General features: G+C 46.5%; 1 protein-coding gene and 1 long non-coding RNA gene across 3 annotated transcripts in view; both read right to left on the bottom strand.

The window, feature by feature from the left end:
- Positions 1-767: 767 nt before the first annotated feature.
- LOC309398706 lies at positions 768-7,289 on the bottom strand. Its single transcript, XR_014176433.1, has 3 exons — positions 6,996-7,289; positions 6,445-6,497; positions 768-927 (listed from the first exon to the last, which is right to left on the bottom strand). It is a non-coding gene; the product is annotated as an uncharacterized lncRNA (long non-coding RNA).
- A 454-nt stretch (positions 7,290-7,743) lies between these two features.
- Positions 7,744-22,555, bottom strand: part of SDK1 (sidekick cell adhesion molecule 1) — a 363,040-nt gene continuing 348,228 nt past the window's right edge. The window contains exons 41-45 of one of the 2 annotated variants that reach the window (XM_081965817.1): positions 21,245-21,409; positions 19,915-20,052; positions 16,777-16,897; positions 16,308-16,437; positions 7,744-8,355 (exon numbers count right to left, since the gene is read on the bottom strand). In XM_081965817.1, coding sequence (XP_081821943.1) covers positions 8,083-8,355; positions 16,308-16,437; positions 16,777-16,897; positions 19,915-20,052; positions 21,245-21,409 — 827 coding nt within the window. In that variant the 3' untranslated portion in view covers positions 7,744-8,082. Of the gene's footprint in view, positions 8,356-16,307; positions 16,438-16,776; positions 16,949-19,914; positions 20,053-21,244; positions 21,410-22,555 lie in introns of both variants that reach the window. The other variant, XM_081965816.1, reaches the window with a different exon arrangement.

Genomic DNA, 22,555 nt, shown 5'->3' with positions numbered 1-22,555 from the left:
CAATACCAACATGTGGCTCCTCCAAGTAAACACAAAACAGGAGATTTACAGGTAAACACAAGCAGTTAGTTTCATTTCAGCAGACAAGCCCAGGCAGCCTGCTAGTTTACTTCTCAAGGCAGCAGACAGCTTAAGTTTCTGTTTCAATTCTTTGTACAGACTCAGAAGGTTTAAGCTCCCATTGGCTAACTTAATTGCTATGCCTATTCATTGGCTGGCCTTGTTCCCATGTCTCTCCCAGTCATGAATATTTTAACAACAGGTAATCCTCAACTTAGTGACTCTATGAAGTTACAACAGCACTGAAAAAGTGATTTATGACCTCTTTTCACACTTTCAACCATTGAAGCATCCTCACAATCATGGGATCAAAATTTGGATGGTTGGGAACTGGTGTGTACAGTATTTATGATGTTTGCAGTGTCCTGAGGTCATGTGATACCTTTTTGCAACCTTCTCACAAGCATTTGGATTGAGCCAACCAACCGTGATAATAATGAAGACCTTGAACCCCATCAAACGCCCATCAAACCCCATCAAACGCCCAGATACTTGGGAAGGAGTCAAGAGGTGGACAAAAATGCCAAAAGCATCCTGGTTGACTGGGCAACCAACCATGACAATGAAGAACTTGAACCCCATCAAAGATCCACATCTACTTCTCCTACATCCTTGGGAAGGACTCAAGAGGTGGACCAAAAAATTGTCAACACCAGTCTAAACATCAGGCTGACTGTGTGAAGAACGCTGATACCAATTGCCTTTGGCCCACCTCAACCTGGAGATTGGTTTTCATAACCTTTTCATTGCTTGTAGATTGAACCACAAACACGTGTTCTTCAGCCTTCCAAATGTAGTATCTGACACATCCCCACATTTCCAGGCTACTAAATAAACCAAAACTCAACTCTACGTGAGATGCTGTCTCTGGAAATGCAAGAGAGAAGATTCCCTCCAGTGTCTGAAAACCTATTTAAATTTCTCCCCCCCTCCCAAAAGAAATGTCATCAATTCACATTTGGTTTCTCTCTTCATTAGGAGACCTGTTTATCTGATTTGCATATCCAGCTGAGCTGGTGCTGGCTTACTCAATTTATTCTCCTCCGCAGAAACGCGGGTTACCAGACAAGAAAAGTAGACATTAAAATAGAAATCGGGAAATGTGTTAAAGACAGCAAAAAAGGGAGAGGGAAATATCCCCGAGACATTCGAAATAAGGTGTGGGGGGGGGGGAGAAATCACGCTTAATAAATGATAAACATGCAGGAGCTGGCATTACTGAAAATAAGTCAGCTTTTTTGTAAGATAGGGATGTAAGAGGAGTTATTGGATGGTCTCCGAGGGGAGACAACACTGTAATTATGGAGTGACCTACTCTGCTTAATAGCCTATCTACTTTTAGACAAAAATTAGACTCCTGCTCAACTATCACTACATCAAAAGTCAGAGACCATCAACTGGAATCTGAAGACAATAAAAGAAAACCACAAGACACAGGAAAGTAAATAGTTAAACAATTGAGAAATGGATATTAGTTCTTCTTCTGTCTTCAGGTGCTCTCATATCACCCCTTGTCCTTCTCTTTGCTCGTTATGCCTGGTCTAATGAAGAGAAGGATTAGGGGTGACATGTTAGCTGCCTTCCAGTATTTGAGGAGCTGCTAGAGGGAGAAGGGGAACAACCTGTTCTCCAAAGGCAGGACGAGAAGCAATGGATGGAAACTAATCAAGGAATTAGGTTCTATGGAGAGCCTCCATCATCCAGGTCATGGTTGTTCCAAAGGTGCTTTTTCAAGAGGCAACTGGACTCTCTGGTTTTGCTTTGAAGATATTTCGCTTCTCGTCCAAGAAGCTTCTTCAGCTCGGACAGGACAGTGGGGAAATGGAAGGATTTATGTTCCTTGCAGACAGAGCTGGTCATTTGCATCCTTTTAGAGGGTCATTGAAGCACTTGGAGGTTTAGGTCTTCAAAAAAACCAAACAAGAAAGTCCAGTTGCCACCTGAAAAAAGAACCTTTGGGACAACCGTGACCTGGAGGACTGAGAATCTCCATAGACCTTGAAGAAGAAGTTCTGAAGAAGCTTCTTGGATGAGAAGCAAAATGTCTTCAAAAGAAAAAAGCAAGGAAGTCCAGTTGCCTCTTGAAAAAGCACCTTTGGAACAACCATTCATTCTACTGTGCTTCTAGACCGCCCCCTCTCCCAAAAGGGACTCGGGGCGGTGTACAGTCCATGCAAAGAATACATCAAAATACAATAAATAGAAGAATTAAATATGTACAGTTAAATATGGAGGAGGTTAAAAATAGAATTAAAAGAACTGTACAGTTAGCCAGTATATATAAATATAATTTTAAAACCCCTAAGAAACACACAAATTAAATTAAAAACAATACCCCTAAAATAACCAGTTAATAGTACGTCTACCAGGAGGTAACAGTTGTAATTATGCCAGGCCCGCTAGTCGGAACAGGTGAGTCTTCAATTTTTGCCGGAAGGAGCGGAGGTCAGAGGTGGTTCTGATGTCGGGGGGGAGGTCATTCCAGAGGGTTGGGCCCATCACAGAGAAGGCCCTACTCCTTGGTGTCGCCCGTTGGCATTGCCTAGTGGACGGCACCAGGAGAAGCCCCTCCCTGTGTGAGCGAATTGGCCGCAGGGATGTGTGTGGGAGGATGCGATCCCGCAAGTAACTAGGTCCATGACCTGGAGGACTGAGAACCTCCATAGACCTTGAAGAAGAAGTTGGGAGAAAGCTTCTTGGATGAGAAGTGAAACGTCTTCAGAAGAACAAAAAAAACAAGGAAGTCCAGTTGCCTCTTGGAAAAAAAAGCACCTTTGGGACGGCTCAGAGGGAACGAACAAAACAAGATGAATGGCATTCGTTCAACAGAGCAAAGGGGCAATATTTTGCCATTTACAGAATTGGCCTACCTCCTAGGCTTCCGGTGGATCCATGGCCTTGTTTGTGGAGTTGCAATCATGCTGGTCGCATTGCCTCACCCCTCTGTCTAACAGTCACAAGACCCGATTGAGCAAGCAGAAGAAGGAAGTCAAGTTCAGCTTCTTCTAGAAATCTGGGAAATCCCTTTCCCAGGGCTGCCGTGTTGCTGTCTGCTTCTTTCAGGGCTGTTTCATCACCCAGGCATTAAGTCACAGACGGTAAAGCATGTGAGGTCGTTGAAGTGACCTGCAAATCAGGTGTCTTCCTGTCTAGTATGGCAGACTTGAAAGGCTTGTTGTGAGCAAAGACACCATCTACTGGAGGATGGTGTGAAAGTTGGACCATAAGGAAGTCTGAGCGCCAAAGAACGGAGGCCTTTGAACTCTGGTGCTTTTATGGATAGACATAGATAGACAGATGAGAGGGAGAGTGGGAGGGAGGGAAGGAGAGACGGAGGGAGGGAAGAAGGGAGGGAAGAAGGGAGGGAGAGAGATGGATAGATGGATAGACAGACGAGAGGGAGGGAAGGAGGGAGGGAGAGAGATGGATAGACAGATGAGAGAGAGAGGGAGGGAGAGTGGGAAGAAGGGAAGGAGATAGATAGGTAGATAGATAGATAGATAGATAGATAGATAGATAGATAGATATGTAGATAGATATGTAGATAGATAGACAGACAGATGTGAGGTCCTTCCTACTCTCTCTTTTCTTGCAAACATTTCATTACCCAACTAGATAATACCACCAGTGCATTCATAGGCCTGCAAGGCACCTATTTTTGATTGTAGGAGAAAGATTTGGGGAGATGGGATCTGAAACATCTGGGTAATGGAAATGAAAGAACCCCCTGGCGTGGGTAAAATGCTTCTACTCTGTATGAAGAAAAGATTTTTTCCCCTTCTTTGCAGGGTCGCAATAGTTGGCACCAGCCACGTGAGTTGGGAACATATTTTGGAATTTAAATTTGGCCGTGTTGACTTTGCGTAGTGCTTCTAGGCAAAACCTGGAGTACTTTCGCCATGTTTTGTTTGATCGGTACAATGTTTCACGGAATTGTTGCTTTTCGTCCAAGTGGCATTTTAGTTACAGGTTCGGTGGGCTCCCATTCATTGTGAGAAAAAGGCATATAATTAAGCGATGCGAAAACCAGACGGAGGGACGGGCTCATCCTGAAAAGAATAAATTGGCTAACAATGTACATAGGCTCAAAAAATACGATTATGCATGCTTTGGATTCCTCCCAGGTTGCTGAAATCAGCCCAAAGCGATGCGTGAACAGCCAAGGAAGAAGAAGTTGGATGTTCCCTTCCCGTCTCAAAATGAGCCCAGCCTGGTTCTCTGGGGCAAACAGTGACAAATGGTCCAATTAACTCTTGCCAGGCAGGGATAGCCAAGTAATCTAGTTAGTGCTTGGTCTAACCAGACGGTGGGATAATATGTTTTTGTTGGATGGTTTGTTGGTTCAGACAAAAATTAGCCACTGCTTGTATATATATTCAAGAGAATTAAATGGCGTTTACTTTTCCTGGCATTCAACAGTCAAGACGAGTCTCTCTCTCTTTCTCTCTCTCTCTCTCCCTCCTTCCCCCCTCCCTCTCCCCCTCCCCCCTCCATCTATCATCTATTTAAACATTTAACTATCAGCAATTATCTATTATCTTTTGCTTTTTTCTTATGATTTATCTCTATCATATCTATCTATTATCTCTCTATCTTTGCTCTAATCTGTCATCTGTCTGTCTATCTATCATCTATCTATCTATCTATCTATCTATCTATCTATCATCTATCTAGTAAAGGTTCCCCTCGCACATATGTCCTAGTTGTTCCCGACTCTGGGGGGCAGTTCTCATCTCCATTTCAAAGCCGAAGAGCCAGTGCTGTATGAAGAAATCTCTGTGGTCATCTGGCCGGCATGACTAAACGCTGAAGGTGCATGGGATGCTGGTACCTTCCTATTTTTCTACTTGCATTTGTTAACGTGCTAGGTTGGCAGAAGCTGGGACAAGTCACGGGAGCTCACTCCATTATGCAGTGCTAGGGATTCAAACCACCGAACTGCCAGACTTTCTGATTGCCAAGTTCAGTGTCTTAGCCACCTATTCATTCCGTTTTTTACCTTTTTCTAAAACTAAGGTCAGATGAAAGAACATTGATTGCTTCTATTGCCACAATCTTGTAAAGAACCAGAGTAATAGATGGGGTAGATCCTCAATAATTCCTAATTTTGCAGAGAAGTTATCCCACGTTTCTAATTTTAGTAGAGGGGAGCAAAGTTAAGGCACAGTGACCTACAGTATTTGCAAAGCAGTAAACCTAGTAAATCTTCCGAGATATTTCTGGGAGAATAATGTATAGAGATTGCAGAAGAAGGAAGATTGTGATCTGAGTACAGAGGAGATGCTTCCAGGTTATTTAATGATAGTGACAGCACAATTTTTCTTTCCCCCTTTTTAACTAAGGCTGGTTAGGAAAAATAAAATAAAAAAGAACCAAACTTGACAAACTTGAACATTGGGTGCTATCTAACAAAATGAAATTCAAGGGTGAAAAGAGTCAGGTTCTACATTTAGGCAAGAAAAACGAAATGCACAGGGACAGTAAAGGTGGTACCTCGTTCAATAGTAGTAACTGTGAGAGGGATCTTGGAGTCCTAGTGGACAACCATTTAAATAGGAGCCAGCCGTGTGCAGCAGCTGCCAAAAAAGCCAACACAGTTCTAGGCTGCATCAACAGAGGGATAGAATCAAGATCACATGAAGGGTTAATATTACTTTATAAGGCCTTGGTAAAGCCACACTTGGAATACGGCGTCCAGTTTTGGTCGCCACGATGTAAAAAAGATGTGGAGACTCTAGAAAGAGTGCAGAGAAGAGCAACCAGGATGATGAGGGGACTGGAGGCTAAAACATCCTATGAACGTTTGCAGGAACTGGGTATGTCTAGTTTAATGAAAAGAAGGACCAGGGGAGACATGATAGCAATGTTCTGATATCTCAGGGGCTGCCACAAAGAAGAAGGAGTCAAGCTATTCTCCAAAGCACCTGAGGGCAGGACAAGAAGCAATGGGTGGAAACTAATCAAGGAGAGAAGCAATTTAGAACTAAGGAAAAATTTCCTGATAGTGAGAACAATTATTCAGTGGAACAATTTGCCTCCAGAGGTTGTGAATGCCCCAACCCTGGAAGTTTTTAAGAAGAGGTTGGATATCCATTTGTCTGAAGTGGTGTAGGCTTTCCTGCCTAAGCAGGGGGTTGGACTAGAAGACTTTCACTGTCCCTTCCAACTCTGTTATTCTAATATGTGAAAGGATTCTGGGCTTAGTGGTAAATTGCCACCGTTCTTGGTCCAACCTATGATCTGAAGTCTTTTTGGGGAAAAAGTCCTCTCTCTCTCTCTCTCTCTCTCTCTCTCTCTCTCTATCTCTATCTCTATCTCCATCCTTGTGTTTTGCTTCAGTAGGTCTTGTCCAAAAGATCAATACAATGAAATAATTACGCTTACCTGTTCAGCTCCGAAGACCAGCCAGATTAGGTGATGAAGTGTTGTAATTTCTTCTAAAAATACACAACTTAATTAAGACCTATCAAGTCACTCCAACCCGCTCCCCATTCGTCCATAATGTTCGCAAGGGGGAGAATCATTAAGCCCACATGCCTAAGGCCTGGAGAAGTGACAGCTGAAGAGCTGAGAGAAATGGCACCATCTGTCCAGGGATGTCCTTTATTTCTCACCTCCCTTTGGGTCAACTTTATTTAATCATGAAAAAAGGAGATTGCGTTTGATAGCCAGAGGTGGCATTTGCCAGTTCTCTGAACTACTCAAAATTTTCGCTACCGATTCTCTGAACTACTCAAAATTTCCGCTACCGGTTCTCTGAACTACTCCAGATTTCCACTACCAATTCTCTGAACTACTCAAAATTTCTGCTACCAGTTCTCTGAACTACTCAAAATTTCCACTACCGGTTCTACAGAACCTGTCTGAACGTGCTGGATTTCACCCATTGCTGAAACTGGAGAAAAGCATTCTGATAGAAAAGCCCAACTGCTTACCTTTCCCCACATTGCAGTGATGTTGGTCCCTTTCTGAGCACAGATTGGTTCTCCTCTTCAAAGCTGCTACTGGGAATTTTTTTTTTTAGAATTCCAGGTGTGCCAAGTTCTCCCCGAGGGGAGAGTTCCAGATAAGGTGGACCCACTTCTCTTTTTATAGAAGTTGGGAATCTCACGGTCCTTTAAAATCTCTCCTATCCACAGAAATACCTTTGGTGTTTCACCTTAATTTACATGAATGAATTGGTGCCTAATTTGAAAGGAGGGAATGGACTTCTTGGATTAGAGAGAGAGAGAAAGAAAGAAAGAGGAAGAAAGAAAAAGAGAAAAGAGAGAAAGAAAGAGAAAAGAGAGAGAGAGAGAAAGGAGAAAGAGAGAGAAAGAGAAAAGAAAGAAAGAATAAGAGAGAGAGAGAATAAAGAAAGAGAAAAGAGAGAGAAAGAGAAAGAATGAGAGAGAGAGAAAAGAATAGAAAAGAGAGAAAGGAAGAAAGGAAGAAAAAAGAAAGTGAAAGAAAGAAAAAGAAAGAGAAAAGAAAAAGGAAAGAGAGAGAAAGAGAAAGGAAGAATGAAAGAAAAAAGTAAGAGAAAGAAGAAAGAAAAAGAAGAAAAAGAAGAAAAAGAAAAGAAAAAGAGAAGAGAGAGAAAGAGAAAGGGAGAATGAAAGTAAAAGAAAGAGAAAGAAGAAAGAGAGAGAGAGAGAAAGAAAAGAGAGAGAGAGAGAGAGAAGAAAGAAAACCCAGACAACATTAAAAAAGCATAGTTTTATTTTTAAAAAATTCTTTTAAATCATATTCCAAAGTGGTTAAAATGGTCCGGATTTGATCATTTATGGGATTTTCAAAGAGGGAGAAGAAGAAGAAGGAGAAAAAAATCAAAGCAAACTCATCAGCTCCATGTTGATTGTCTTGAAAGAAAAAAAGAAAAAAGAAAACCCCAAAAACATTCACATGTACATCCATTCTACCCTGATAAAGAGAAAGATACCCCCGGTTCACTGCCCAGAGAGTCACATCGGGATGGGCTGCTGTCGACCCCAACCTCGGCCAGGCCGCTGAGTTTGAGGTGGCTGCTCTTTTGCGCGGGTGCTAGACGAAGGAAGAGAACCCTGTCACGGGAGTCCTTGAGCCCGGCGTGGGCTGCCCTGTCGGCGTGTAGACCCCGCCTGAACTCTGCGTGGTGATCACAGTCTGGAAATACGGTTCGGCCTCGCTCCCCACCCGCTCCTCATATCTGTAAGGCGTCGAATTCTTTGCGCCCTTTTGCTGGCGTTTCCACGAATTGTAGTAGCTCGGGTCGCTCATGTAGTGGTTGACGAACGAATGCTTTGGCAGCTCGTCTTCGTAGTCGGAGTCCGTCCCCTGTGAGTGGAGAGAGAAACGGTCTGGTTAATGTCTCGGTCACGGTTGCTCTGACCGAGGCTTCCTGAGAGCGTGAAGCAAACTCCTGGCCCCGACAAAAGCCACTTTTATTAATTGACTGTGAATTCTGCTCCTTCACATCCAGCAAAATATTTCAAGGGAGGATTTACAGTCACAGACCTTCTCTGGCTTGGAGAGCTGCCAGGCCGATATCTGCAGAACTTGGCAAGGAGTCTCGGAGAGTCACAAACAAATTAAATGAACTGATTGTCTCCTGCAAACTCCACTCCCCTGTCGCTCCTCTTTTATTTCCTCTGGGAGGGCCATTCATCATCCACCTGTGGCCTTACTCCCAAGTCGACCCCTGTTCTTTAGCTGTCCCTTCATCTGGCAACTCTGCGCTTGCGCACACTGGGAACAGGCTCCAGCTGTTCTTCTGCCTCACTAATGTCTGACTCTGAAAGCAGCTGATAACTGTCAGACGGCCCTGGCCCCCTCTCTGCCTCCGACACAGAGCCCTCGTCCGAGCTTTCCCCAGACTCCAGGACTGGCCCATCTTCCTCCCAACCCTCCTCACTGTCCGGATCTGCTGACAGCTCTACTGACAACAATGGTGTGGTCCGTGTGGTCATCGTTTTTGAAATGGTGAATCTGTAGGTTGGAGGACTGAGAGACAGCTCTACTACAGGTTGCAGAGAAGAAGGTGAATGATGTAACTCCCTGAAACACTAAGGTGTACAATTCAAGAGAGCAGGGTGCAGGAATCGTGTGGCACGGGAAGCAAAGAGGCGCCATGCCTTATCTTCAGGGTGGCAGGAAAGACAGGGCTTTGTCTGTTCCACCGTGTCTCGGGTCTTCTTCAAACCTCTCCCAGGTGTGGATCAGGATGTTTAGCATCCCGAGCTGAATCTCGTATGTGCTTTCAGGATGTGGATCCCAACCGACCTATCCACATCCTTAGAAGGACCGCAATCTCTCCTTGAGTTGATCCCTCCAACTGGACTCATCATCCTCTTTTAATGACCCCATAATCCCTTGTGGGGTGGAGTCTGGGCAACTGAGTGTAGCTAGCATAGCATTTTACTGGCCAGATGCCCTTCCTGTCACTAATGAGGAGTTTTGTTCAGCAGATATATTCTCATTGTGCCCAGAGAGAGAAATAATCTGCCTCGACCTAGGATCGAGCTCACAGTCTCCTGATTGTGAGGCGAGAGCTCCCACTTCTAGGCCACCCCACCACTCCATTCCTCCAACTTCAAGAAATATTGAAGGAGGGCGTTCTGTGGAACTTGGTTCCCATCTTGGTTGCTTTGGGAGGAATTCATGTGAACCTTCTCGTTTCTCTTTTAAAAGGGATTCTGGCCAATGTATAAACTGTTTTGATTTGATGCCCCCAAAGGTTTGAGTCAGGGGTGAAATCCACTTACTTTTGCTACCGCTTCAGTAGCAATGTGAGCGATTTCTAGCTAATATAAATCGTGCGTCACAGCTGATCGTTGGAAAAACCAGTTCACCGAACCGGTAGCATTTTTTTTTACTACTAGTTCCAGTGAACAGGTAGCATTTTTACTACTGGTTCAGGTGAACCAGTCCGAACAGGTAGCATTTTTTTTTACTACTAGTTCTGGTGAACAGGTAGCGTTTTTACTACTGGTTCAGGTGAACCAGTCCAAACAGGTAGCATTTTTTTACTACTAGTTCTGGTGAACAGGTAGCGTTTTTACTACTGGTTCAGGTGAACCAGTCCGAACAGGTAGCATTTTTTTACTACTAGTTCTGGTGAACAGGTAGCGTTTTTACTACTGGTTCAGGTGAACCAGTCCGAACAGGTAGCATTTTTTTTACTACTAGTTCTGGTGAACAAGTAGCATTTTTACTACTGGTTTGGGTGAACCGGTCTGAACCGGTAGCATTTTTTTTACTACTAGTTCCGGTGAACAGATAGCATTTCACCCGTGGTTTGAGTCCAACAGTTAGATCTTAGAATGGTTTCTCTGCTCCCTTAGAACCACATTCAAATCCAACCCACAGGAGCCCCATTTTGGATACCCCTTCCTCTGCCCCAGAGTGGCATTTGGACAGTCCGGGAGGGGTGCCCCTTAATTTATTATCTTTTACGTGTGACATTCTCTATTTTATCTGTTGTTAAAAACACATTTGAGAACTCTGAATCTGAACGATACAGTTTGAGACGCATAAAATCAATTTTCGCTATGCAGCTGCCGGCATAATGAGACTCTTACCTGGCGCTTTTTAGCAGTGAGCGAGGGGCTCCACCAGATAAGAAGACGGAGGCAAACTCACGGGGAGGAGAAGGTGTGTGTGTGTGTTGTGTATGGAGGAAACTGGCAAGCAAATTAGGAATTATAGCCACTTGAAAAGAGCTGCAGGGAATCGGAGGGGTGGGGGTATCAGTAATCTCCCCTCCCCGTGGCAAAAATGGCCCGTTCAGCTGTTCCTGCGAAAACAGAGGATGCTAAAGCCATATCTGGTTCTGTTTAGTTTACAGGCCCAGCAGGGAAATGACAGAAGGGAAATGACAGGAATAATGAATTCCACCCTGATTAGAAATTTCTATTTCTGTATGCATCGCTATTCAAAGAGAGATCCAGCCGCCCGAAAGAGGCAAAATCTAAGCGCTTTGCTTTTTTGTTCTTCCTCGTGACGTCTCCGTGCTATTATGAATAAGGTATATGCGGCCAAAGCTTTGATGGAAAGGCGGAGTGGGATCATATGCAGGGAGTTCTCGAATTACAACCTTCCGTTTACAAGTCAGAAGTGAGGAAGCTTCTTGGAGGAGAAGCGAAATGCCTTCAAAGAAAAACCAGAAACTCCAGTCGCCTTTTGAAAAAGCGCCATAGGGGTGTCTAACCTGTGGAGGCATCAAGCGTGGTGGGGTTGATGGTCTACCATAGGGGGTGTCCAACCTTGGCAACTTTAAGACCTATGGAGGCATTGAGCTTGCAGTTGATGGTCTACCATAGGGGGTGTCTAACCTTGGCAAACTTAAGAGCTATGGAGGCATCAAGCGTGGGGTTGATGGTCTACCATAGGGGTGTCCAAACTTGGCAATCTTAAGACCTGGGGACTTCAACTCCCAGAATCCCCCAGCCAGCTTGAAATGGTAGTGCAGGCTGGCTGGGGGATTCTGGGCGTTGAAGTCCCCAGGTCTTAAAAGTTGGCAAGATTGGATGCCCCTGTGGTAGACCAAGCTTGATGCCTCCACAGGTCTTAAGATTGCCAAGGTTGGACACTCCTGCTTGTGGACAAGGTTAGCAATATCAGCTCCAAGCATTAAGGAGGCTCAGGTTCCGATGCTGGGACCCTGCAAATGTTCTCTGCAGCCCTCCCTCATGATTACCCAAATGGCCTCCATCCCGGCTTACGGCTCAGAAGGAGCATGTTCCTTTTAATGACTTCAAACTATTGACTAAGTGGCAATGCAGCAGGGCCGTCTCGTATCGGCGGTGCAGTGAGGCCCCAATCGCTGCATCCTCCCGACGGTTGCCAAGGCAACAGCATCGGCCCGGAATTTGATTGGGCGCTCAGGTAAATTGGAAATTGACCAGCCAAAGTGCACTGATGCCTGGGCAGCCACAAAAACAGAGAAAATGCCCCAAATATATATATCTGCCTTTCTGTCCCTGTCTCTCTCTCTCTCTCTCTGCCTCTCCGTCTCTCTGTCTCTCCCTCTCTCTCTGCCTCTCTGTCCCTGTCTCTCTCTCTCTGCCTCTCTCTCTCTCTCTGTCCCTGTCTCTCTGTCTTTCTCTCTCTGTCGCTCTCTCTTTGTCCCTCTGTCTCTTTCTCTGTGTCTATCTCTCTCTGTCTCTCTGTCCCTGTCTGCCTCTCTCTCTCCCTCTCTCCATCCTTGTCTGTCTGTCTCTCGCTTTGTCCCCCTCTCTCTCTGTCTCTCTGTCCCTGTCTCTCTTCGTCTCCCCATCTCACTGTGTCTACCTCTCTCTGTCTCTCTCTCTCTCTTTGTCCACTCTCTCTCTGTCTCTCTCTGCCTCTCTGTCCCTGTCTCTCTTCGTCTCTCCATCTCTCTGTCTCTCCCTTTCTCTGTCCCCATCTCTCTCTCTCTCTCTGTCTCTCTCTAGCCCCCCCTCTCTGTCCCCCCTCTCTCTGTTGCTCTGTCTCTCTTCTCTCCCTCTCTCTCTCTGCCAGCATCTCCCCATTTGTACTCCCTCTGCTTGAGGGAAAGGAGTGTTATTGATGTGATTAGCTTGGCCTCGTTAAAATTCGAGGCAAGCCTCTTGCCCCCAAAATTCGGCTTGCAGGGGATCCAACATGTTTGACCAATGTCACCACTGACTTCGACAGGAGGGTAAAACATGCAAGAGCCCCCCGCAAGATGCTGGGGACAGCTACACATCCATCTCTCACAAGCACCTGGCTTCGACAGAATTATTTTTGGGGGTGGAAAATTTAAGGAGCCAAGAAGCTGGCAGGCAAGGGAATTGCTGTCCAGTGACAGTCCTGTGGATTCTCTTGGGCAACGCTCCCTCCGAGCATTTCCCTTCAAACTGGACTGATTTCACTTTCCAAGCATGGAGAAGAGAAATCTGATTAGGGACTTCCCAATTTGGGTTTCCTAGAGCAAATATTTTTTTTCCACCTTGTGAGTAAATACAGGTAATCCTCAACGACCATGGATTGAGCTCGACATTCATGTTGCTAAGTGAGACATTGATTGAAGTGAGCTTTGCCCCAGATTTACGACCTTTCCTGCCATAGTTGTTAAGTGAATCCCTGCATGGTTAAATTCGTAGCGCGATTGATAAGTGAATCTGGCTTCCCCGTTGACTTTGCGGGTCAGAAAAAGGGGACCGCAAGAATACTACAAAGGTCATGAATTAGACTGCGTTGCCAAGTGTGTGAATTTTGATCACATGGCCACGAGGCGGCTGCAATAGTCGTAAGTGTGAAAAACAGTCATAAGTCAACTTTTCAGTGATGTTGTAACTTTGAATCGGTGGTGCAATTCAGCCAGTTCTATTGGGCGAACCGGTAGGGGTTGCGGTGTGAGACTCCGCCCACCCGCCCGGATGTCATCACGTCCCTTTTTTATGCTCTCCGGCTATATCTTCTGTTAAGATGCAGCCTGTTGTGCCTTAAAATGGCTCCTACTGTACTGCCATAAAATGGCTTCTACTGTACTGCCATAAAATGGCTTCTACTGTGCATCGCAATGGAGTTCCCATGGTAATGGTTTCACAGCGCTCCACAAGGGGGCTCCCTCTGGTAATGGGGAAAACCCAACATTAGAAATTATGTTTGGTCTGGACATTTACCCCCTATAAATAAATCCCGGGTTTATCAGCTAGTATTTTTTTAAAAAAGGAAGGTTGGGTTGGCTCTTTCTCCAGAGTGAACCAAAAACGTCTTAACCAGAATCAGAATCGAGCTGGTCGGGACCTTGGAAGTCTTCTAGTCCAGCCCCCTGCTCAAGCAGCCGTTCTTTTCTACCACCTTTCTACGACTCCTCGTACTTCCTCCAGATTTGAGTCACGGGAAACCAGCTAGCATCGAAGGTCTAACAGGGACAGGCTGGATCACGTGGGGGGATGGATGTCACAAAACCAGGATTGTGTCTGTGCCAAAAACTCCTCTCGGGGACGGTTATGGGTTATGGCCTTCTTGACACCACGGGCAAGGAAGGGGTTTAATGAGAGAACGGATGCCCCACGTTGGGCGATCCCCCTCTCTCTTGGCTCAGCCAACCGACATCCTCTTGGCTGGGAGTTGGGTCTTAATGCTCTCTCGGGGAACATGGGACTCCTGCCATGAATATCAAAAGTGACCCAGCCAGCGTTGCGCCGTGTGTAATGGCAGGTTTTAATTCCGGGGTGTCACACGGAGAAGAACAGAGGCGCTGTGAGTGTAATCACAAGATAATGTTGTCACTCCCCAGCGGCTCGGTCAGAGGGCAGGCAAAAGCAGCCGGCTGCCAAAGATAATTAACAAGAGGTGAAAGGCAGGTGACCAGGACGCCACAGCAGAAACATGGCCGAGAAGACAATTAATCTTCTCTCTCTCGGGGCGTCCATGGCCGACCCTGCTTCCTCCTGCATCCTCCGTGCCAAAGAGCGAAGCTCGTAATATTTCTGCTGCCGTCGCTGCTCTCCCTGATCTCTCACGCTAGGTTAGAGCAGGGCCCCCCAAACTTTTTAAACAATTCATGGTCCCTCACTCTGTTGTGGGAGGGGGAGCAGACTGGGTGGGTGGGTGGGGCTAGGTAGTCATGTCACTGTGCGGGTGTAGCTAGGTGATCATGTGACCAGGTGGGCATGGTCAATTTATCAGCCCATTAAACAATACACAAAAATTAAACTTTAATTTGTTATGTTCCTGGGGGTGGAAAGCAGGTTAGTGAAGGGGTGTGGCTGCCTTGCATCTCTCTCTCTCTTTCTCTTTCTCTCTCTCTCGCCCTCCCTTCTTTCCCCTCTCCACCATTCCTTCCTTCCTTCCTTCTTTCCTCTCTCTACTGCTCCTTCCTTCCTTCTTTCATCTCTCTACCACTCTTTCCTTCCTTTCTTCTTTCCTGTCCTCTCTCCACCTCTCCTTCCTTCCCTCCCTTCTTCTCTCCACCTCTCCTTCCTTCCTCTCTCCGTCACTCCTTCTTTTCTTTCTTCCTTCCCCTCCTCTCTCCATTTCTCCTTCCTTCTTTCCTCTCTCCACTGCTCCTTCCTTCCTTTCTCTCTCTACTGCTCCTTCCTTCCTTCCTTCCCTTCCACTCTCCACCACTCCCCCCTCCCACCCTCCCCCTTTCCTTCCCCTCCCTCCCCACAGACAGGACTTTCCATGTAAACCTTAGCGTGGGAGGAGGGATTGCGGAGAGCCCAGGCGGTATCCTAACCTGTCAAAGTCTTTTCCTCCCAGAGCTCTAGCCCAGGAGGATCTCCTCTGCCAGAGCACGAGGCAGGGGGTCCCTAATCAACATGCCCCTGGCATTCACCTTGATTGATTGCATTTCCCTTTCACAATCTGGCATTTTCAGATCCGCAGATAGAAATGCAGGCATTGTGTTGAGAAGGGAGGTTGCGGGGGGGGGGCAGGGGAGGGGTCACCCTGCCTTGTCAACTTGAGGCTTTCAAGATAATATTGCCTTACATGGGAAAAAGGATTAAAATGGGAGCCGAAAGGAGACAGCAGCGAATCTTCCAAACTGAGCAACAGAGAGATTTCCCGAGTAACCTGATCCCCCCCCCAAACCGTGATTGGTTAGGTGCAAAGCCATGGCCCAGTTGAATGGAATAGCCCCCGTCAGGCCTGGGAGCCATCTTTTGCATTGGGCCTTCCGGCCTGCCACATTTACTGCTGTGGGAAAATGGGAGGGGGGATTATATGGAGTAGGGGATAGATATATAGTCAAAATAACATTCCTTTCTCAGAGAGTCAAGGATGTCTTGCCCTGCGCCTGGAGGGGGTTGACTGGGAGGCATCTCCAGTTGGGACGGTGCTCTGATTGGGCCGTGTGATGGACATGTGGGTGCTGGGCAGGGGCTTGGACTTTCGTTTGGGTGGGGAGAACCTGGGAGCTTTCAGATTCGGGTTTTCCCAGATGTGCCAGTAGGACATCTCTAATAAAGTGGAACTTTGAGGAACCTCAAGCCTTCGGAGTCTTCTTTCGTTGGGGGGCGTTACTTGAATCCTTGACAGCACCATCTTTCTGTTGATGATGCCCTCTTAGGTCTTACTTACGTACTTGATCTTGGGATGTTTTTGGTTCTTAGTTTGGGTTCCTTTCCTTCTCAAGAGACCAGAAAAAGCGGTGGGGACTTTTGTGACCTTCTGTGAACTTCTACCAGGCTGAAGATAAGATTGTCCCTTTCTCTTCATCCTACTTCACCACTCCCTGATGCAACGTGCCTAATTTAGCAGTAATCCTGAGCAAGCCTTCGCTGTCTCATCTCAATGGGGTTTCTCCAACCAGCGTTGAACAAACAACTCACTTCCGACTCTGAAGCGTCCAAGGGCTTCTCGGTGAGAGCGATGCTTTCTGCCAAGATGGCCCCGTTGTACTTGTTGCAGATGTCCTCATCCGAATAATGTAGGCCTCCAGGGCTCGGGCGAGGTGGCGATCTGGAACCAGGAAAGGAAAGGAAATTAAGATTGGGCTGATTTATGAGTCCGTCAGATAGATAGCACTAGCACTTAGACTTATATACCGCTTCACAGTGCTTTTACAGCCCTCTTTAAGTGGTTTACAGAGTCAGCCTCTTGTCCACCAACAATCTGGATCCTCATTTTACCCACCTCGGAAGGACGGAAGGCTGAGTCAACCTGGAGCCGGTCAGGATCGAACTCCTGACAGTGAGAAATGAGGCTGCAATGCTGCATTCTAACCATTGCCCCACTGTGGCTCAGAGCCTATCCCACTGGGTGTCTGCCTGGATTCCAGGCCCTCTGGTGCCACCTCACCTGGTGCCGTTCTTCTTCAAGAAAGTATTTTTGACATTGAGATGCCTGCTGTTGAGCTCCAGAGATGTAAACCCCCCATTGTCCAGAGTGACAGACTCTTCCACACCGGACACATTTTTTCCTGGGGACAAATGACGACAGAATGAGCGAAGTCGTAGACCCTTCTCTGGCTCTGGGTGAAAACAGAGGGGAGGGAAAAACCCATCATTTTTGAGATAACTGTGAGGCACAAAGGATCAGGCCCATGCATCACATTCCAGTTAAGCTGATTTATTGCTCATGCCTACATACAAATATCGAGTAATGATCAGCACTAAATAGGCAATAGATAAGGGTCAGTGAAATTCAAGAAGGGCTGAATCTGGGACATTTGTGGCAACATGAGGATGCTAAGCTGGTGACACACTTAACTCCACCCCCAGCTCTTACCTGCTCTTCTCCTACAATAATCTTTTTTTTTTAAGGAAACATAAGCAGTAGGAGACGGAGGGACAACAGGTCCTGCAAATTTGTTATTGGAAGTGTTAAACAGAAGTATTAGACCAGGCTTAGAAATAAAAACGTATGAAAAAAAAATACAAATTACAAGCATTTGCAGATGACCTGGTATTTATCTTAGAAGAAACTGGACCAAAGCTAATAGGGAAAAAAAAAATAGAAGAATACGGAGAAGTTGCAGGATTGACAATAAATAAAGAAAAAAAACCTAAAGTATTAGTCAAATATCTGACAGGCAAGTTTTAGCTTTTATCGAGAGGACTTTATGCTTTTCTTTTCTTCGATATAGCATGGGTTTTTCATTTGTTTTTCCTTTCCAATGGACATATGGATTTCTTCATCTAACCAATGAATCTAAAGCAAAGATTAAAGCCCTGATGTTTTCAGATTTAGCCGGTCCTTTCACCTTGGGTGTCCTAAGAACACAGAATAGACTTTCAAATCATGGGCCCATTCAAGACAGCTTAAAAGAAAAGCTCCATCGATTTCGGGGAGATTTGCCCCCAAGGAAGTAACTTGAGGATTACGGCTTTGCAGCCTGCATCTGCTGACGTTCCCTTGAAGAATTACTTCCGCTGAATTCATTGGGAATCAAACATGGTGAAGGCGAAGCAAACTGGAGCGAGGAAGGCTTGGGACAACCGTTCAGAGATGGTAAAACAAGTCACGACCTCCTTTCAGAGTGGGTGAGCACAATTATATTTTTGAAACACTCTTTCGCTGTTCTTTAAAAAAAGAAAATACTGTTCTGTAAATTGAAAACTAAGGTAGACATTTCTCCCGAAGGGCCCTCCTAACTTTCAAGGAAGTTTTGGGTTGCTAATGGATGAAATGGTTTGAAAGGTCACCCAACCCCCAACCCCTTGGCAATCTCAAGTGGTATGACCCATTTTCCCACTTGGGTGGAAATGAGAAACTTAAAGACAAAAAAATTGGCGCGGAAGGGGAAATCGCTGTGTTTATTCGGCACCCGAGGATGTATTTGGGACCTGAGTGAAACATTTAGCAGATTTTTTCAGCCAGCACCTGAATTGTTCGTGGTCTGAGCCATTTGGGACCCAAGGTCCTACTGTAATAAGGGTTAAATGGAGAGGCAGTTTCTGTAAGCAGGGCAATAAAGATTAGCTAGAAACAACACCAGAATGTTTCTTTCCTGCCTTCCTCACAGGATTAGCCCTGTTAGAAAGAAACAAAAGGAGATTTCTTCCAACAACCGGTTCTCCCAACTGCTTAGAAAGTTAACAACCGGTTCTCCCGAACAGGTGTGAACCGGCTGAATCCCACCGCTGCTCTCGGTCTGCTATCAACTTCCCTTGCTTCAGAAAAGTTGTCCCTGCACAACTTCTCCTGCTGCGCCACACACAACCTCTGCAAAAGGTGAAGGACAGACCTGCCCTTTTGTGTTGTCCTCCACAGAGAGAGAGAGAGAGCTGCCTGTGCGTGGCGCATAGGAATCGAAAATAGCATTTAGCTCGATAAAGTGCCATGCCATTCAAACATTTCCGATCCCAAAGGAATAAAAGCTGATTTACTAACACTTGTTAGAAGTGAATTTATTCCTGGGGGGCAGGGGGAGGCGGTTTTAAGGGGGGGGGAGAAAGGGAATGACAGGAAATAAATCTTTGACTGCAAATTGTGGAGTTCTGAAGAAAGTTTTCCCGTGTGGGTTTTTATCACTGGCATAAACAAATGCCGGGCAACAAAATCTCATTCTGCCTGGGCCAAACACCATGGTGGTCAACATCACTATTTTGCTTGCTGCTTGCTTGTTCTAAGGTCTGGTGTGTCGGGGGGGGGAGTGTGAACCCCCCGTTTTTCAGTCTCAAAGAGTTAACGCGCCTGCTGCACAGACACACATACACATATACTCCAGTTATTGGAGTGGCATGTGCTATTGGCAGCTTTTGAAATGACTTTGTGTCTCAGGCGGAAAGGGCACACAATTGATTTGCAAAGCTCTGAAAACAGTGTACGGGGACCGAGCTATAAATATTTAAGCTCTCCCTGAAAGAGGCCAAGAGTCTAGGTTGGATGACAGGTGGAAGCGTAGACCTGCAGGTATTATTAAGGGCACCCAGGAACAAAGAAATGCAACCCAAGGAATCTAAACAAGCACTTCAGCCTGTAGTGATGATAACTCGGGCGCTTGGGATGAAGCACGCAAGGCAAGGATGCTATTTTCAACACGCTGGAATTTCATCTGATAAAATGTAGGACCAGTGGTGAAATTCAATTTTTTTTACTACCGGTTCTATGGGCGTGGCTTGGTGGGCATGGCAGGGGAAGGATACTGCAAAATCCCCATTCCTTCCTCACTCTGGGGCCAGCCAGAGGTGGCATTTGCCAGTTCTCCGAACTACTCAAAATTTCCACTACCGGTTCGCCGAACTACTCAAAATTTCAGTTACCAGTTCTCTGAACTACTCAAAATTTCCGCTACTGGTTCTCTAGAACCTGTCAGAACCTGCTGGATTTCACCCCTGCGTAGGACACAAGGGAATTGTGTAGTGTTGGAGGCAGGGATCAGTCCTCCTGGGACAAAACCAGGAGGCCCCGGGATTTGATTAGGAAATATTCTTTTCTAGTGTGTCAGAGGCTGAGGCTCCAAGGCTCCAAAGGGGGATGGAGGAGACCACCCACCTGTGTTGTTGTCTCGGTACTTCTTAGTCTGGCTGTGCAAGACCAATGCGAAGATGACCATCAGGATGAGGATGAGGCTGCAGAGGGCTACCACCAGCAAAAACCACCACTCTTCGTAGAAAGGCGATCCTGTGTGAGCTGTAGGGAAGAAGGATCAACCGGCTGAGGGATCAGCTCTGGGACACTCATTTTTGCCCCAACTCACCTCATTGAGGCATCTCTTTCATCCCTTTGAGAACATGGACTTATTTTAAAGGGCAAGCATGGGAGGGACTCACAGAAACTCCACAGTGGCCTGTCTGATCTTCTGCAGAAGAAGAGGATACAAAGTTGGAAAGGACTTTGGAGGTCTTCTATCTAGTTCAGTGATGGTGAACCTCTTCCGCACTGAGTGCCCAAATAGGAATGCACCCGTGTGTCAGAGCACCAGAAACCTGAAGACCAGCTAGCTGGTGCGCATGTTTGCGCCAGCCACATGGTCTTCGGATTTACAGCGAGCACATGCTTGTCATCCAACTGGTCTTCGGGTTTATGGCCCTCCGGCATGTGCGAACATCAGCTGGTCAGCATGCATGCATGTGCTGGAAGCCAGAAGAGCAGCTGGCGATGGCATGCATGCCCACAGAGAGGGCTCTGTGTGCCACCTCTGGCACATGTACCATAGGTTCGCTATCACGGATCTAGTCCAACCCGCTGATCAAGCAGGAAGCCCTATACCCGTGAGGGCAAACCTATGGCACACGAGCCACAGTTGAGACATGGAGCCCTCCGCCATTGCCCAGCAGGCGTGCCTCCCACTGGCCAGCTGGTTTTTGGGTTTACCCTGCAGGTGGGAGTCACACGGGCATACCTTTCTCCTTACTTTCTGCAGCCCATGCCTTCCTTCCCAGATCTCCGGAGATTCCCCCCCCCCCAGCACTGTTTTGAGTTGTGAGGCTTTCCTCCCCCTCTCAGCGCTGTTTTGGGTTGGGGGTCATTCCTTCCCCCCAGTGCTGTTTTTGGGGTGTGAGGCCAAAAGGGGGGGATGTTGAGTGCGCATCTGTGGGGCGAGTGGGGGGGTCGTGCATGGGAGAGGCATTTCATTGTGGGTGTGGGCACACAAATGTGTGCGACAGAGTGTGCGGGCACGTTTTCGGCACCTGGGGAAAAAAGTTTAGCCATCACTGGACTATACCATTTCAGGCAAAGGGTTGTCCAATCTCTTCTTAAAAATCCTCCAGTGTTGGAGCCCCCACAACCTCTGGAGGCAAGTGGAGTGTCCCAACGTCAATCTTGCACCAATGAAGACTTCTCCACATGTTCAAGGGAATGGTAAGCGGACTTTACCAACCTGAGATGGCTACAGAAGCTGCACTGGGTTCTCCGTATCCAAACTCATTCACCGCCACCACCCGGAACTGGTAGCTTACTCCTTCTTTCAACTGGTCCAGGCTGACCGTGTAGGATGTGGCACTCCGCGGGATGTTCTTCACAAACAGGTCCCATATGCCTTCGTCTGCAAAAGCAGCAAAGGATGAGGAGTTTTGGTGGTCCCTTCTGATCATTTCACCTGGGCTTATCCCAACTTCATTATGAGCAGAGATTAATACCAAATTTAACATTAAGCTAGCGGTGTCCAAACTTGGCAAATTGTAAGACTTGTGGACTTCAACTCTCACAGCTGGAGGAATTCTGGGACTTGAGGTCCACAGGGCTTAAAATTGTCAATTTTTGAGACTCCTTCATTAGCCAACAATCAAGAAGTAAACAATACTGTACTTAAGGAACTACCAATGCAAACAAAAAAGCTAACGACAAACCACAACCTAATCAAGAATCCACCAAGAACACTTCCACCAACTCTGACAGGGCGAGCTCCTAGTATATAAAAATGAAAGCAAGCCCCACTGTCAACTCACAAAGCATCCCTGGCCTGCTGTCAAGTTGCCATAGGAAAGGGGGATGAGACACTGATGAAGCAGCATGGCAGCCACAAACAGAAGCACATTCCAGACATATCTTTGTCAAGGCTGTATCCCAGGTTACCCGCAGCAGCCAGAGGGGGAGTGATCTCTACAGCCTGCTCCATTCAAGTGCTCTGTTGGAGAATATGATTTATGACACACTCTAGGGGAAGGGGGGGAAACAGGGTCATAATTGGGCTGTAAATTACGTGGGGTCAGAGTTGGCTTCACTTGGGAACGTGCTGACATGTTGCTCCTAATAAATAACTGGATTTCTTTTGAAGCTTGGCCCATCAGAACCCTGACAGCCACTCCCTTCTAGCATTGATGATGTTACCTAGTCAGGTAATGAAATGTCAGCAAGAACGCCACCCAGCTCGGAGAGTACCAGGGACCCCACAAATACATAAATAAATAATCAAGAGACTATGGAGGTCCATGAAGTGCTTTCTAAAACCCTGAAATAACCTTTCATGGGACTTGAAACAAATTACCAGGAACCCTTTTCTCTTGTAGTCCTTTACCTGTTCTTGATGCAGAGATTTTGCAGTAGCAGAAAAGCCTGGTTCATGTGTCTCTAAAGTTGGCTGCCCATAAATTTCAGACCAAAAAGGTATTGGGTTCTGAGCACCGGTTGACAGTGATTAATACGCTCTCCACTGCCTATTGTTTGAGGATGATATTTGGCAAGCCCCCAA

Source organism: Natrix helvetica (genome assembly GCF_964273705.1).
Source record: "Natrix helvetica genome assembly, chromosome: 13".
In the NCBI taxonomy this organism is placed as follows: domain Eukaryota; kingdom Metazoa; phylum Chordata; class Lepidosauria; order Squamata; family Natricidae; genus Natrix; species Natrix helvetica.
The sequence above is the reverse complement of the archived record's forward strand: the minus strand, read 5'-3'. Positions and strand labels throughout refer to the sequence as shown.